A 17,570-nucleotide genomic window follows, 5' to 3' on the forward strand; every position below is an offset into this window, starting at 1 on the left:
AGCAGTTAAACAGTTGGCTTCAGCTGAAGGAGGAAATGCAGTGCAGCTTCCTCTCTCTAGGGGCTCTTATGCCAGGAGAGTCTTGACTAATGCTGCTCTTACTAAAAGCCAACTTTTATTTCCACTGATTTATGGAGTGAATGAAGAGAACTAAGTTGTGCAGAGACAAAACAGATATCCTTCCTGCCCACCTCAGGGGACTGGTGAAAGAAAGAGAGAAAGAAGTAAGGTGAGAAAATTAGGGAAATTAAGACTGAGCCTGGGTTAGGCAGGATTATTTAACATGTGATGGAGGAGACAACAGACATGTGATGGAGGGGAACAGTGCAAGATTCCAGGAGAGAAAGGAAGGGTTTGAGTACGGAAGAATGTAAGGAGATGGGTGAAACAGGGTTTTGACAGGTCAAGGAGGGGAAAACTACAAAGTTTTAGGAAATACTAGGGTTTGGGAAAGGACTGGAAGTATATAGGTTTTGGAATTGATAAAAGAGCTTGAGGAGAAATGTGGAAGCCTGGTGTAGGAAAAAATAACAGTTGGAGAAGAAGAAAGAGAGAATGACTGATGTAGGGAAGAGGTGTTGGGTTCCAGGAGAAAGGGGCATGTGGCCATTCGCTGGCAATGTGGAAGAGGAAGAGAGGTAAGGCATGTTTGTGGGAAAGAATCCATACAGAGAAATTATTATTGAATTAAAGGAGGAGCCACATGCCAGGGAAAGAAGGAACGAATTTACTTCTCTACTTTTTATGGTCATTCTCTCTATAGTTTATGGAATTATACCTCTGGGTGTTTGCCTAATTTTTTGCATTAGGTGGAATATAATTGCTCTATACTTAATCTCTCTTAAGTTGTCCCAGGGGGATGAAAAGGGAGGGGCAGAAACCCCTCCTCTGCAGTCAGGGTCATGGTAGGGATAACCCACTGCAACCCCAGAAAAACAGCCCCATGAGTGGGGTGAACTTATCTTTTTCAGAGGTGGTGAGCCATGGGGGAACAAACCTCCCACGTGGTTCATCAGCTGCTTTTCTATCTGGCTGGAACCGGCGTGGGAGGATGATGTCATCAGGAGGCGCCACCCATGTGTGATAAAAGCCGGTGGTGGGGAAAAGGCAGTGGGAATGAAGCAGAGGAGGCTGGGAATCCTCCTCTTGGGCTGGCCAGGAACCCTCCTTGTCCCAAGGTGAGAGTCTAGGCAGGGATACAGCAGAGGGGTCCATTCCCCGATGGAGGAGCACCCAGCACCAGGGCCAGGAAGTAAGCTGGGACCCAGGATTGTGCTGAGGGATGATAGGCGCTTTCAGACTCAGGATGCATGAGTAGGGAGGAGGCCCAAGGCCCTCTCTGAAGTTTAAGTTGTTTAACATTCTTTTCTCTTTGTTTTGAGGCCCCATAGGCTGGGAGAAAAGGTCAGAGGGCTAATGTCGGGGGCTGAGCACCCCAGGTTCCCTAAGAGACTCCCAACATCACAGGGCTGATCCACCATTAGGGTCAACCCTATACCCACAAAGCCCTGTCGGGCCAGGGCTATTGAACTGTTGCCAGATCCATGGCAGATGAGCTGCAGACCACAGCCAACAGGAAAGAAGCAGCCAAATAAATCAACATGGTGCCTGACCTCTGAGGTCAAGAGTAGAAGATTAGGGATGTTGGGGGCTATGGCGCCCAAGAAAGGGTTGAATTAATCAACTTCTGGCCATCCCAACAGGCTGGCACAAAGAAGGGGTGTAAGGGAGGTGGAGCCCCTGGAGCATCTGCTGGCAATCCCTCCCAGCATGTCCTTCCTCAGCCAGGGGGAACCCTGCTACTAAACTTAACAACTAAGACATGGCAGGTGAGTGTCAGGGTTTTCCCTGGGGAGGAGACAAGCAAACACCAGGGCAGCTGGAGCTGACTTCATGGCAGACTCAGAGCTCCTGCTCGAGGGCTCCCTAGGAGAGGCACTGTGAAGCCAAGTGGGTTTTCAGCTGAGATTTTCAGCTAAGGAATCACGTTTTGCTGAGACAATGGAATTGCGTAAACCCTTGACTAGCAAGAAACAAAAGTGTGGGCATAAAACCAAAAGTTTTAGAATGATTTAACTTTAACAGAAAAATGTGCTAAGTGTTCATGTTACTTTGTCTGCAACATGTTGCTTACATGCATGAATTAAACTTCTGGGTCTGGAGCAAGGTTTGATGCCTTGATGAGAACAGGAGTTATGTTAGGTAGTCTGTTGCTGGAGAGATACTGTTTGATGTTCCCAACCCAGATGCCAGCTGTGGCCCCTCATCAACACAAACCACATCATATTTGAACTAAATAAAATTAATTACAACATCTATGGTTCATTTACCTGCACCTCTACCAATGTCATATATGCCATTACATACATACAGTGCCCCTGTGCCTATGTTGGACAGACAGGGAAATCCCTACATGTAAGAAGGTGTACCCAGTTATGCCAGGACAGTAGGTGGCACACAGCTCGGGACTGCACCCTCCTGTCTGCACTGACACACTGGTATGTTGAGTGTTCTCCCCTTAGGAGGTCTCCCCCCTGCTCACCTGCTACAGCTTTATCTTAATGAAAGATAAAGGGAGGTTCTAAGTATTTTGCTAACCACCCTCAGGTACTCTGTATTCATAGGCATTTCTTGGGGCTTCTTCTCCCTCTACACCCCATCCATTTGCCAACCCAGGCTCATCAGCCTTAGGTGCTTGGTACTCTGAGCATATACAACCAGCTGTGTTTGGTGTATTTTCCTGATCAAGGGCACACCCCATGTGTGATTGATTCAGCTACACTTAAGACATTACAAATCAATATCTTTCATAATTATTTAATCAATCAATAAGGGTCCCAGAATTAATCCATAAATAGTCATAGTCCCTGATCTAATTCATTAGTCAGGAATGTCCATAATTAATTCATTAGCTACAATGGTCCAAACTCAAGTCCAAAATCAAATAGGTCTATAATTAATTCTCAGACCAAACAAGTCTGCAATAAATCACCAGGATCTCTTAATTCAACACAGGCACTGATCAGATAGCCCATTCCCTTAACCCACTTGCTTTTAATTACTTTAGTACATAGGTTGTTGGCTAGTTCCAGTGCCTGGCAGGGTTCTCTCCCAAACCATGCCATGTCTGGATATGACATAAAACCAAAACCCACACAAGCAAAAAAAAGAGAAGCAGCAATGTCTCCACTTCCTTCTTCCCAGGTCTGAGTACTGGGGTCCAGGATGGGTCCTCTTTGGGGTGGCCCTGGATCACAGAAAATTGGGATACCCCTCCAGGTATCCTGACTATGGAACTGGCTTGCTGCCTTAGTGGCCTCAGTGTCTCAGAGCTTGCTGTACTTGTGTTGGTTTCTGCTCCCCGTCTGCATGGCTCTGTTTGGCTTCTTATAGCTGGTTCCTGGTGTGGGTGTCTGATGCCACACCCACATGCCTCCCAAGCCTCAGGGAGCATATACTTACAAATTGTGGGGCGGTGATGTCACTCCCTGCTCCACGACCACCATTTCTGCACCTGCATCGGGTAAGTAATTGGCAGTTCCAGCCTTACCAGGCATTTTACCAGGGTGGTTTGAGGTCCTCCAACAGGGTGTCCAGATACCTGAACTGGTTGTGTTGTCAGATCAGTGTTCATTCCTTCTGTCACATCAATACCAGAAAGATAGACAAACCTAGACATTTCATCACTGACCTCAGGATGGCTGTTCTTAGACAACAAAACTTAAAGAAGAAACTTGAATGGGAAGCTGCTAAACAGAAATCATTACAAGGGCCGCATCTATATGAGTGGCAGCCTGCACAGTTGCTACTGCACTGCACTTTTTTTTCAATGCTACAGTGCAGTATAAGTAGTTTGTTACTACTGCGCAGTAGCATTGCATCATGTTTAGTGCCCAACAATGCTACTGTGGTAGCAATGAACTACTATGCAGCAGTTTGTTGTTACTGAGCAGTAGCATCTTATGTGGATGTGCCCAGATGGATTAAATATGGTCAGGTGCCCCTTTTCCCCACACCGGTAGCATATAATTTCACATAGTTCCCCATTCTGAACCTCTCAACTTGGGACCCTAGGGAATTCCATCTTCCTCCCTTTTGAGCTGCCTTATGCTTGTCCAGGATTGTCAGGGTTCCCATTCCTTTCCCTCTTTAGGGGTTCCCCTTTAGCCTCGGCCGCAACATAGTCTTCTGCTAGCTGCAGGGCTTCCTTGACAGTCTTAGGCTGATGCCTCCTGACCCATTGCTGGGCACTCCACCCCAGATTGGTCAGGAACTTTTCAATTATTATCAAGTCCACAACCTCCTTCCCTGTCTTCCCTTTGGGGTATAGCCAACATTCAGCTAGATCTCTTAATCTTTGGGTGAGGAAGTGTGGCCGAAGTTCCTCCCCCTACTTCTTGGCCCTCAACTTTTGTCTGTACGTCTCAGGAGTCAATTCCAGGTGATACAAGATTTCAGTTTCAACCTTCTTATAACCTCTAGCCTCAGACTGGGTTAATGGCCTGTAAGCCGCTTGTGCCAGTCCTGTCAGTAGGGGTCCTATTCAGGTGGCTCAGATGCTGGGATCCCATTTTGCCACAATAGCTGATGGTTGAAAAGCCTCTAGGAAGGCTTCAACATCATCCTGAGGGCACATTTTAGGCATTGAGGCTCCCCCCACTTCCCAGAACCAGTGTATCTGCTGTGCCTCAATTTTCTCACTGAGGTCTTGTTGCTGCATGAATAGCCAAATCCTGGATTTAGCTTCTTGTGTCCTCATTTGTATAAGCTCCTTCATCTGTGCTTGTTGTCCTTGCAAAATCTTCAATGTCAAGGTGTGGGCTTGTTGGCAATCAGTGGGGTTTTGGACCTTCATGGACTCCATCATGCCAGGGTTTATTCATTGCTTCCTGGCCAATGCATCACTTGTGGCCAGGTGGGGGTGAACAACAAAATTTCTCTCCCTGGGACTCACCTGCCATGCTTTGGAATGATGGAAGAATAAGAAGTTAATTCTCCAAGGCGAGAGGGTGTAGTGTATCACCCCAGAAGCAGGATAAAAGAAAATTGGTTTATTGGTAACTTTCCCACAAGTTGTGGAGCACCCTGGCTGTTCTCACAGCTCACGGTCTCCCTTTTCTCTACCACTGTGCAGCCCACGCCCCCAAGTCAGTCAGCTCCACTCCAGTCCCACTCTCTTTTTTCTTACCTGTGGTACCAGCGGATCCTTTCTCTGTGGGACCTTCTTTCAGCCAGTAGGTTTCTCCTCTCTTGCTCACCTCCTTACTTCACCAGTCGCTGTGGTTACCTACACCCAGTTGGCCAGTCTTATCAGCAAGCTGCTCCACACTGGGCCTGCTGTTCCTGGCATCCCTGCTGAATCTCTCCATGCTGTGCCCCACAGGGTAAAGGAAAATGCCTTGCTGTGGACTTAAGTAGCTGCTGGCTCCAAATCAGTTAATATTCACCCCAGGTATGATCCCCTTACTAACTGTGTTTACTAAGTAATTAACTTTGCCCTGTCCCTGACCTGACTCTCCCCCTGTACTTGTAACTTAGTAACATCAAAGAAATAGGGCTGTCTTTGCCCTGTTACAGGTAGCTTCCAGGGACAATAAATTGTTCATATATGGTATATATATTTATATTTTTATTTGTCATCTCATTTTATATAGATAATAATAATCACGTAAAATGTTTAAATTCTTAACATGGTACTGTGGTGCACAAAAAATATTTTCAATCTCCTGTCACAGGCTGGCTAGGCACTGTGAGTGTATCAGCTGTTAGGGTGCTGGGTTCGGGATCGAGGAGGTGAGTCGGAAGTGAAGTAAAGGCAAATTTACTTATAGCTTTGCATACAACAGTTAACAGAAAGGTTAATGGGACAAATAGCTAGTACAGTAATAAAGAGCTAATAGTGAATAATAACAACAGATAGACAGAATGACAAAGAGTTTCCACATGGGGTTGGCAACTTATTGGAAGTCCTTCTATGCCAGGTGCACACCAACATGTTCCAGCAAAGTCAGGTGCCTCTGATCAACACTGTCCGAGGGCTCACCAGGAAGGTCCCTTGGTCAGGATCTGTCCTTGCTCACACTGGGAGTCTGGGGTCCAGGCTTGGTACAGTGATGGTCCTTCTGTCCCGTCCTACTAACTGGTCACTTGACATGCATGTTCCTTTATGCCTTTATCTTATACAAATCTGTTGGCTTTAGAGCCACTCACAATCTTGCCCTATAGCTGTTTGGGGGCCTAGTCAATCTTATGATCAGTGCAAACAGTTAGATTCAACACTTTGGTTAAATTGTGAAAAATTCCACTTGTAGGTTGCAAACTTGCAAGCTTTGCATTAGCTAATCTGAACTGCTAGACAATTGCCTGGATGTCTCCAAGAGCATATATTTATTGCTCATGATAGTAACCCCTCTGGTTCTGGCCATCACAATCTCCCCCGGTCATATTTAGTTCAGTCTTTTTCTTTTTCCTTTATAACTACCAAGATTATTTGTTCTGTTTCGTGCTGTATCTCAAAGAGCTTTACAGTTGCAAAGCCAAAGACTCAAAAGTTAGAAAATCCTAGAATTCCTCTTGCTCATACACATGGGGCCAAATTAAGGTTGTATGTGCATCATGAATCACTTTTCTACTAAATGAACACATACTATGTTTCCTCAGTACTTCCAGCTAGACTCTGAACCTCTGCTTTGTTTCATTCCGATACAGTATTTATTGTAGCTAATAACAGTTTCAGTTCTCCAGTAAGCTTTCATATTTCATGAACATACTTTTTTCATCTAAAGATTGTGTCAGTTTTTAATCTCTGAGGCTAATTTTTCCATATAGACATTATAAATCTATGATACATTTCCTCAAACTATTTATCTAAAATAATTGTTGCAAGTTTGGATTTTAAAAAATGATTCAAAAGGATATTAAATTAATATTCTTTACAAGCCAGCAAAGTATTAAGGATATATGCTTAACTGTATGTGTGATTAGTGGAAACAGATTAACTGTTTTGACAACTCATTTATTCACCAAATGATAATTGCAGGGCACCCAAAACTATTTGCAAATTCACAACAAATTTGGTGAATAATTCTGGTCAAAACAAAAACAAAAATTACAAATACTGAAATGAATTGTTTTGACATTTCTGAAAAAAAACCATTTTGATTCACGGACTAGGTTCATAAGAGGATTTAGGTGTTACCTCTATGATGATTCGGGATCTAACCTGGAATGGGGGACAATACAGGTGGGTTCTAGCCTGTGCTCAGAGTCACCACTTTCTTCCTACTTTGTCATTCCTTCTTTGATGAATGACAGATCCAGGACTTTCTGAATCTTGCTCTTTCCTTTCCAAATTTTATTTTGTAAAAATGACCGAAAACAATATAAATTTAGAAACAATAGAACTACATTTCTTCACGTAGGTTAATACATTATGCACCGCTCTTCAGGAAAAAATGGTTAACACATTTTCAGGTCAGAAAAGACTCCTTTGACAGGACTAGTCCGACACGTATAACACAAGCCATAGGTTTTCATGGGGTGATGCTTACATTAAGTCCGTATCTTCTGCAGAAACTAAACCATATAATTTAAAAAGACATCCAGTCCTAATTTTTGACAGCAGTCTTTTAAATTAGATATGGAGGAGGCCCATAGGCTATCGACCTCCTTATTTTCTAACATTGATCTTTATAGTACATTTTCAAGTGTTTTGTTCCGTCCTGCTTGAATTGAGTGAAATGGGGCACTTACTATATTTTTCTTTGGAGAAGTCTGCAGTTCAACAATCATATTCAGCAAAGCATATAAGCATGTTCTTAACGATAAGCATGTCTAGAAATATTTTGCTGAATTATGATCTATGAATAAATAATATTCACGCGAATACCAAACTAAAAAATATTTTTGTTTATAATGACATGGATTATCATAAACATCAGTCAATTAACTGTAGATCTTCACCAACATTTAATTACATAAATTATTTTAATGTGCTTATGAAGCAAATGGTCATGCACTGTATATTATTAAAAAACAAAACAAAATACTGCCTACAGTGTTCTATAGCTCTGAAGTTGGCCTTCACGGTAAATCAAGCTTAAGGACAGTGTTCAGAAATTCCAGAGCAGAAAATCATTTTGCAAACAACATATCAAATGAGATACCAGAAACACAGCACTGAATATATATATGTATAGAATGCTCTTCTAAAACTATTTAATAGCTGGAAAATAGAATTACCCTACTGTGAATAAAATGGAATTTTGGGGAAAAAAATATTGTTCTTAATAGGAACAAGTTTCAAATATTTAAACTAGTCTTTGTGGGAGGAAAATGCTGAAAAATCCCATTTTGAACAAATTAAATTAGAAATATTTTCATTGCTCTCTAGATTGCCCAACTTTCTTGGCTGTTAGGCTGTTTGGAGCAGCAGGAAGCCAACCACTTGGGGCATTTATACACATGCTCTGGGAGCGGAGGAGGGGAGGAGCTTTAATTAGAGTGGCTTCAAGAGCAATATTGTGAAAGCAATATGGAAAGCATATGTCTAACCCTCAGAAAAAGGGGGAAAATGGCAGGTATCCTGCTGTTGGGTGAGGAATGGAGAGTAATGATAAATAGAAAAAAATGATTAGAACACTGTAGGCACGTATATACAAGATGCTACTGCACAGTGGTTACTGCACATTTATTAACTAGTTGTAGAAGCAAGCACTAAATAAACTCCAGTTACTGTACAGTAGAGCTGGTGAATACCTTTTAAGTGAAACTACTGCACAGTAGCCTAATAATATTGTGCAGTAGTGTATTAGCACTGTTGGTGCTCTGATTCACTACTGCACAGTATTATTCAGCTACTGCACAGTCAGCATCTCATGTCGATGCACCCGCTATGTACATCTACTGTGTGAGGATTGTACCCATTGCAATAGACATCTGAAGGGCCTCTCTCTTTTTCTTACTTTGGAAACACATAAATTAACCTGCTAATAAAGTTTTATTAACTTGTAATGATATTTTATGAAAATGATGTCTGAACATCATTCAAATGTAAGTAGTCACATTAGAAGAAAGAGTTGGAATTAGTTCTGAATTAGCAATTCCTTTAAGACATTACTGGCCACTTGGCTTAAAGAGGAGTGACTGATATCCAACGTATTTCTTGTTTGCAGTTCTAGGTGCCAGTGCTGTAATAATAGTAATAAAACAGGTGCTACCCAATACAGAGCTTTTCATTGGCACAGAGAGAGAATTTGAACTGCTTTGTGATACCAGACTAATAACACTGCATAATTGCAATAGTTGCCAAGTCTGATGCTATATGCTGGATAGTTGGATTAATGATGTATAAGAAGTCTTTGCCTTCCAGTGTTCATCATTCACTGATTTAAAACTTGATTCTGTATTCAAGGATCACATTAAATAACTAAAGTGAACTAACCTCAGCTTGATTTTGGATACAGTTCAGTTTGCAGGGAATGGTTGCCAATGCATACTGAATTGACCATCCCACTTTCAACCTGCCCTAATTCCCTTTACGAGTTAATTATTTAGTGCTGGTGCAGTACTTGGAAGAGACCCGTATAGGAAGCGTCTGGGCGTTGTCTGGCCATGGAGTGGGTGGGAGAGAGCTCTTAAGAGAAAACAAATATGAGCTGCCTACAGATCATAGTGGGCACGTTCCCCAATGTCCTCTAAGTGTAACAGAGGCTTTAGTTTCCTTGGTTACTGGAATGATCTATTAGTCAACATAGAATCTCAGCATTTAGACACAACCTACTTCTACATTTCTAATAGCCACATAAGGATGGGAAATATCTAGTTTTCTATTTTTGCTTTATAAAAGATTTGTGTCATTTTTTCCCCAGGATTACAGAAGAGCAAACTTATATGCAAGGTCATTGTTTAGGATGAAAACTGATGGTCCCTGTTTGGGTGGTGGGCTAGGCTCTTTGCTATAGCAACATTATTAGATGTTTTATTTTCTATTTCTCTCTAACAGACATAAATCATTGAAAACTGTCATTCCAAGGTTTGGAATCTCAAGCAGGGAGCATCTAGTTACTTCAGTTACAGAACCAGATTCCTGATACTGTCCTAAATCTCGGGTAAGTTGACCATACCCAGGGATTCTCCAAGATGATCTGGAAAATGATGTCTTTGTCCTTTTCCTTTGGCCACTGGGATCCAAAAGAACTGTTTCCATGGGAACTCTAGATAGAATATAAACTTGTTGCCTTCCCTTCCGATCAAAGAAAGGTGGTGGTTACATTGAAACTATGCAAAGACTGCAGAACATACTCTATCACCTTTACCTCTGAGGTAGAAACAAGTCCTAATTCCTAGTGTGTGGATAGCACATAGGAATAACAATTGATTTGTTAATTCATAACTATTGAATAACAATAGTTCATAACAGTTGAACTATTCTCAAATTCGTGATTAATGTGAAGTGCTGTGGTTCTAACGCTAGGTGCCCAACCAGGCATGCCTTGCAGTGTTCCTCATGCTATAAATTAGCAGAGCAGGGGTGGGGGAGGGGGTTTAACACCAGGAGATCCCCGTTTCAGAAAAACTCGTGCCTGGAAAGAGCAGGGCAGTGCACATGGCAGCAGGATGTTTCACTCAAAACTGGAGCCTGGCTGGCTGCAGCCACATTCCAGCTGCGGGCCAGGCTCCTTGCTGCTGGATCGTCACCACTGCGGGCCTGGGAGGCCCCCAGGTAAAGCTGCTGGGGCCAGCCCAGGTGAAACTTGCCACGTGCCAGAGTGCGCATGCACAGGTATCCCTGGGGAAAAGGAACCCAGGGAACTATAGGCCAATTAGTTTTACCTCGATCCTGGGTAAGCTTTTCGAGAAAATTATTCTGGCACATGTCCACGAGGGGCCAGCAGGGGAGATTATGCTAAGGGGAAACCAACACGGGTTCATTAGAGGCAGGTCCTGTCAGACCAACCTGGTGGCCTTCTACGACCAGGTCACCAAATCCTTAGATGCAGGGGTAGCAGTGGCCGTAGTCTTTCTGGACTTTCAAAGGCCTTCAAACACTGTCTCTCACCCTGTTCTCATTAAAAAACTGGGGGACTGTGGTGTTGACACCTACGCAGTCAAATGGGTCACCAACTGGCTGAAGGGCCGCACCCAGAGAGTGGTGGTAGATGGGTCACATTCGACCTGGAGGGATGTGGGCAGTGGGGTCCCCCAGGGCTCGGTCCTCGGGCCCGCACCGTTCAATATCTTCATCAGTGACTTGGACAAGGGGGTAAAAAGCACCCTGTTCAAATTTGCTCATGACACTAAGAAGTGTGTGTGTGTGTGTGTGTGGGGGGGGTACGCTAGAAGGAAGGAATACGCTGCAATCAGACGTAGACAGGTTACAGGGGTGGGCGGACGAGAATAGGATGGGATTCAACACTGACAAGTGCAGGTTACTGCACCTGGGGAGGAAGAACCAGCAGCATACCTACAGGCTGGGGAACTCTCTTCCCGTCAGTGTAGAGGCAGAAAAGGATCTTGGAGTCATCATTGATGCCAAAATGAACATAGGCTGGCAGTGTGGGGACGCGGTCAGAAAGGCCAACTGCATCTTGTCGTGGATCCACAGATGCATCTCAAGCAGGTCCAAGGAGGTGATCCTCCCCCTCTTTGCAGCACTGGTCAGGCCACAGCTGGAGTACTGCATCCAGTTCTGGGCGCTGCACTTCAAGAGGGATATGGACAACATGAAGAGGGTCCAGAGGAGGGCCACTCACAGGACAGGCCCTATGAGGACAGGCTGTGGGACCTGAACCTGTTCAGCCTCCACGAGAGAAGGCTGAGGGGGGATCTAGTGGCCATTTACAAACTAGTCAGAGGGGACCAGCAGGCATTGGGGGAGTCCCTGTTCCCCTAAGTGCTACTAGGAGTGACTAGGAATAATGGTCACAAGCTGGCAGAGGGTAAATTCAGGCTAGACATCAGGAGGCGCTACTTCACTGTCAGGGCAGCTAGGATCAGGAACCAACTTCCAAGAGAAGTGGTGCAGGCTCCTATCCTGGGGGTCTTTAAGGCAAGGCTAGATGAACACCTTGCTAGGGCCTTTTGACCCCAGTACTCTTTCTTGCCATGGCAGAGGGTTGGACTAGATGATCTGCTCAGGTCCCTTGTGACCCTACGAACTACCAAACTATGAAAAGCATGTGCACGCTTGTCTGAACATGCCCTAGGATGAGGTTTCCAATGGGTTTTGCCAGGACTGTAAGCAGAACTGAAGGCTTCCAAGAGAAAAGATGTGGGGCATTATACCTACAGATGGAGAATGTTACTAATTAACTAAATTGTTATATTTCCCTTGTGTGTGTTAATTTTTGGCTGAGCCATTTTATCATGACACACTTTTTTGTCCTAATGCCAAACATACAGAGTAGGCTGGACAAGGAGGCCAGGCAAACACGTATTCCTTGTGTTGCCAGAAAGAAGGCCTGGTTTCACAAGGCTCTTACCTCTCACTGATGTTCCCTGAAGCAGGATCTACTCTATACCTTCTTTCCCCCCTTTTAAATGGGGCAGTGGTGTGACCATTAATACTGCCCTTATCAGCAACACCTGCTTGAGCTCCCCGGAAGGGAGCCATCACGCACGGGGAAGCAAGGAAGTGAATATAAAGAGCAAGGTTGGTAAACAGTACTCAGCAGAGAGACAACAACACCAAATGCATCTAGGTGGTAGATTTAGAGAAAAGAAACTGAACAAAAAAAAATGGATTCAGTATTTTTTTCTTTAGGAAGAAAAAAATATTTTCCTCTGCCCCAAGCCTGCAGACCCGCTGTGAAAAAAGAAGAAACGGTGCTCTCCGGCAGGGGTTCACGCACGGCCCCGGGAAGTGTGAGGCAGCTCCTGGACACACAAGTGGGGCTTTTGCAGGAGTCCGGGGCTGTTGCTGAGGCGCAGGCCGATGGGCCGGGGCAGAGCAACGCCGTGCTCCGGTTTCGGAGCCGGCTCGGCAGCGCTGCCCTTGGCTGGCTGCACTCTTGCCCCGTCAGCGCCGCTGCCCGCCGTGAACTTTCTCCCCGGTGAGTCACTCCCCGGCGCCAAGGTCTCCTGCCCCGGCCCGCCAGCGCCATGGCTGCGGGGGCCCCAGCAACCGCCCTCCCCGCGTCGCAGCGCCTCCGCGCGCTGTTCTACGCCCTGCAGCCCAGCGAGAGCTCCTTCCGCAGCCTGCGCGAGGTGCCCAGCTACGTGGACCAGGTGAGAGCAGCCCCCTGCCCCTGCTCGTGCCTCCGCCTCTTCTCCGCGCCAGCCCCGCCGCGTCCTGCCCCCGCGCCCCAGCTCCCACTGCCGAGCTCTCAGAGGCGCGGGTGGCCCGCAGAAATCACCCGGTCACCACAAAAATCACGAGATCCTCTTTTTTTACATAAACAGATATATTGGTATAACCTGTACCACACACACACATCTACAGAGATAGCTCCAAAGTTATAGCTATAGTGTATATATAGGTAGATCTATCTAATATTGTCAAATGTTCTCTGTCACTCTCGATTATAGATATCTCTAGCTATATCGATACAGATATCAAAGTAGAGAGAACATTTGGTGGTATTTTATTTTATTTTTTAAAATTGCTTCCACATTTTGGAATTGCCTTTCAAAGTTTTCTACTCCCAGAAACCATATATATGAAGGTAAAGCTTTACACTTCTTTAAATTTTAAATACCTCTGGTGTTTGAGGCTCTGGTTTCACCTTTTGAGTAGAAAACTTTTATAGTTATATTTTTTTTTTAAAACAAAGGCTGAAGATTTGGTGCGTGGTCTCTTCCTTCCGGCCTCGGGGCTTTAAGGAAACATCCCGCTTGTTGCAGCTAAAGCAATCCAACATGCAGAATTGGTGATGCAGCTGCGTAGTGGCAATGGCTGCCTGCTTCCTGCAGTGGTACCATGCAGCTGAGGGAAGCAGGCTTCCCCAGCTCTGGGGTCTCTCTGCAATTAAGCTCAGAGCAGTTTTCAGTGGCTCACCTATGTGAGATGCGTACTGTGCAGTAGGGTCGCTGTGCATGAACTGTGATGCAACCCTGCTGTTCAGTAGTAACTAGCTACTGGACAGTAAGCATCACTTGGCAACCATGCCAGGATGCTACTGCGCAGCAACACGGGTTGCTGTGTAGTCATTTACTACTTGATTATGCAAGTACTAAATGACTGCACAGTTGTTACTGTGCAGTCAGTGTCTCATGTAGACATGGCCAGTGGGAAGCAGGCGGGGGAAGTGGTGAATCATTGGGGTTTTGGAGGGTAGGAAGGGGTAGAGCAGCTGGGAGCTGTGCTTCCTGGGATGCTGGAGGAATGATAAAAGGATTCACTAGAATTAGAAACGGGAGATGTGAATGGATGAGGACCGAAAAGCAGCCCCACCCGAGGGAGTGTACAGGAGCCAGGACTCCATTTCTCCCCTGTGGTAGGAGAGGAGTGAGGAGGGTGGCATGTAGCTGGGAGGAAGAGAAACCAGCACAGGGTCTTCTCTCCCTCCACTTCCAGCAGGAGCCCAGCCAGAGTAGAGAGTGGGAGGGGAGAAATTTAAAAAAAAAAAAAATTGAAGTGAGGTGGGTTAGGGCATAGGGGGCAAGGGAGATATAGAAAAAAGTGGGGGGGGGAAAAAAGAAGGTTAAAAACAATAAAAGGACTAAAATTTTGTATGCGTCTCAATGAATTGGGATTGGGTTGGAGCGGGGAGTAGGGTTCGGGACAGCAGGGGTTATACTGGCTGCATGCTTTCCCCAGCTTCAGCGTCCTCCCAGTTGGTGGCATCAATTTCAGCCCCAGCACCTAGCCCCAGGGGCTGCTTCTCTGGGGCTCTGTTTTCAGGATGCAACTGAGCTTCCTGCAGGCTCCCCCAGATCCAGGTTGTCTCTGCAATTAAGCTTAGATCAGTTGTTCTCAATAGTGAAGGTGGGGAACCACTAGTTTTGGAGGGTAGAAGCGGGTAGAGCAGCTGGGAGCTGAGCATCCTTGGGTACTGGAGGAACAAAAGTAATGCGTTTCATTTCCCCTGACCATTCAAACAGTACCCTGGAATGGCATAGGTAAAATGTTTCCAGGATGTACCTTCTTTAGAGTGGTTTATCTTCAAAACATTTAGAGGGTACTTATGGCAGTTTAATACCCATTAACTAATGACTGTTCTTTTAAATGCTTTTATGCCAGTTTTAAGGTAACTTTTATGCTAAGGCCCTAAGAAGGCTAGGACTCTTTTTTGGAAAGAAGGCTGAGGGGGGATGATAGAGGGCTGTAAAATTATGAAGACCAAGTGAATAGGACTGGTGTGTGGACCAACAGACTCTGTTCACTGTGTCCCAGAATACTAGAAATGGGGTCATCTGCTGAAATTAATAAATGATAGGTTAAAAACTAACAAGTGAAAGTACTTTCTTATGCAACTTGTAGATAATTTGTGGAGTTCATTGCCACAGGAGGTTGTGGAGGAAGATAGCATAGACAGGTTTAAAAAGGCACTAGATGGATACATGGATGATAGATCTGTTAATAGCTAGTGAACATAATGGTTGGAGATGTTTCATCTGGCATCTGTAATCCAATAAATGATTGATGCCAGGGAGGGTACTGGAAAAGAGGAGAGAGATCCAGTTCAATACACTGTAAAGCATCCATTTCTGCGACTGTCAGAGACAGACTACTAGGCTAAGTGGAGCATTGATCTGACCCAGTATGCCATTTATGTTCTTATGCATAATGTATAGAGCACATACTATTTACTGTTACTGAACTTGACTGAACACCATAGGGTGCTTCTTAGAACATGTAAAGAAGCAAGTCTTTGCCCAGAAGCATTTACTGTCTAACTGGGATAAGAAAGGAAATGACTATTTCTGTTTGCTCCCCCACAGAAACAGTTTTCTCTCCTCCACTTGTATTGTTTCTATTACGGCAAAGTAAAGTGTTTTAGCATAAGACAGGTAAAGGTAGTTGTATAAAAGAGTTTGGAAAATTTACCAGGCCAGCCACAATGGCCCTGGTGAACAAGGAGAGGGGACCTGCGAAACTGAGAGTGCTGAGTTCCCTTAATCACACAGAACTTATATATACTAGCTGGTCCTGCCTATCAACAAAGTTTTAAATTAGTGCCTTGGGAAAAAGCCAGGTTCTGCTTCTCCCCATAACTTCAAGAAAGGAGAGGTGTGCAAAGATTTTTGCTGGGATGGAATACTATGCAAGGATCTTTTTTTATCAGCTTTTGGCTTGTAGACATCAAAATATCCATTTCCCTTGACAACTGGAAAGGAAAAGACAGTTTCTCTCTGAAACTTTCCTGTAGTTGATAGCATCGTATGGTGATGGCTTCTCTGCTACCATGACCTTCCATAAGCCTTTTGTCAGCCCTGGCTTTAAAATGTTGCCATTCTACCTGCTATTCTCTTCAGACTCTCTCTTGGATCGTCCTCTGCTCCACAAGTGTGCCACTCTGATACTTGTCTGTGTAGTTCCTTGTGGATTTTATAGAAAGCAGCAGACGTAATGTGCTTCTGCTATACGGAAGAGGTATGAGCATCAAGAGAACCACAGGTTGTGTTCTGACTCAGAAATGAATAGTATTGCTAATCCCAAGTATCTAGGCTCCCCAAAATCATAAATTTGACTTGATATCATTAGACTTTTTAAAGATTTATTTTAGCCATCATGGCTTCTCAGTCTTAGTTCCTATGTTCACACTTTTCTCCTAAATGATGAGACCTAGACATCTTTAATTTGTTTTAGGTGAAAGCTGAGATTTTTATATAATAAACTTTCAGGGAGTGGTTTTTAAATTAAAACATTAAATATCACAAGGCTGACAAAATCAAGGAATGTGAAAATATTGAAATATCACTTATGTTGAATTCAAAATATCATCTTTCAGCCTTATGAGAGGGACATTTTTAAATGGTATCTTCAGTTCTGTAAAGAGTGGTAACTTCACTGCCTGTTTAACAGGACATCTTCCTACTGAATGCTGAGAGTGTTTGTTTTTTTTCTTTTTTTCATGTTACAGATTCAGGCTAACTGTCATTCCTATCAGTTGCAACCATTGATCCAAACCCCTAAGTATTTCTGTTGGGGAGAAAAGAGTTAAGGTAAAACAGCTGTAAATCATGGAATATTAAAAGGTCAGCTCCCACCTTTGATCAGTTCATGATACAAGCCAACTTTGCCTACTTGTTATGGTTTGAGAAATCTGGACCTGTCTTCTTCTTGGCTAAGTACATACAGTTACAAAGCTCAAGGCTGAATTGATTCAATCTTTGTACGTTAGTCTAAGCTGCCTAGATTGTATGACCTTTTCTCTTTGGAAGCAATTCCCTGTAAACTTCCAGAGAACCTTTCCCTGCCTGCTCCCCTAGGACAGACAGTATGGGCAGCCACAAGTAAGTGGGGGAAGGAGGGAAACCCTGAGGTGTAGGAGGTAGTCCTGGAGGGGTGGGCCTGGGGGATGCCCGGGATGGGAGTCCTTCAGACCCCTGCTTGCCTGAAGCATGACTGCTCCAAACTGGAGCTAGCACCAACACCAATCAACATTTGTGCAGCTCACTGTGTAAGG

The 17,570-nt window shown here is 44.5% G+C and overlaps 1 protein-coding gene across 1 annotated transcript in view; it reads left to right on the top strand.

The window, feature by feature from the left end:
• The first annotated feature begins 10,045 nt into the window (after nt 1-10,045).
• Nucleotides 10,046-17,570, top strand: part of AGMO (alkylglycerol monooxygenase) — a 333,716-nt gene continuing 326,191 nt past the window's right edge. Inside the window, exons 1-2 of the mRNA XM_090046880.1 lie at nt 10,046-10,109; nt 12,764-13,227. Of these exons, the coding sequence (XP_089903006.1) occupies nt 13,102-13,227 (126 nt within the window). The 5' untranslated portion in view covers nt 10,046-10,109; nt 12,764-13,101. The remainder of the gene's footprint in view (nt 10,110-12,763; nt 13,228-17,570) is intronic.

This window comes from Crocodylus siamensis, chromosome 5 (genome assembly GCF_052110815.1).
Source record: "Crocodylus siamensis isolate JL-2025a chromosome 5, ASM5211081v1, whole genome shotgun sequence".
Taxonomy (NCBI): Eukaryota; Metazoa; Chordata; order Crocodylia; family Crocodylidae; genus Crocodylus; species Crocodylus siamensis.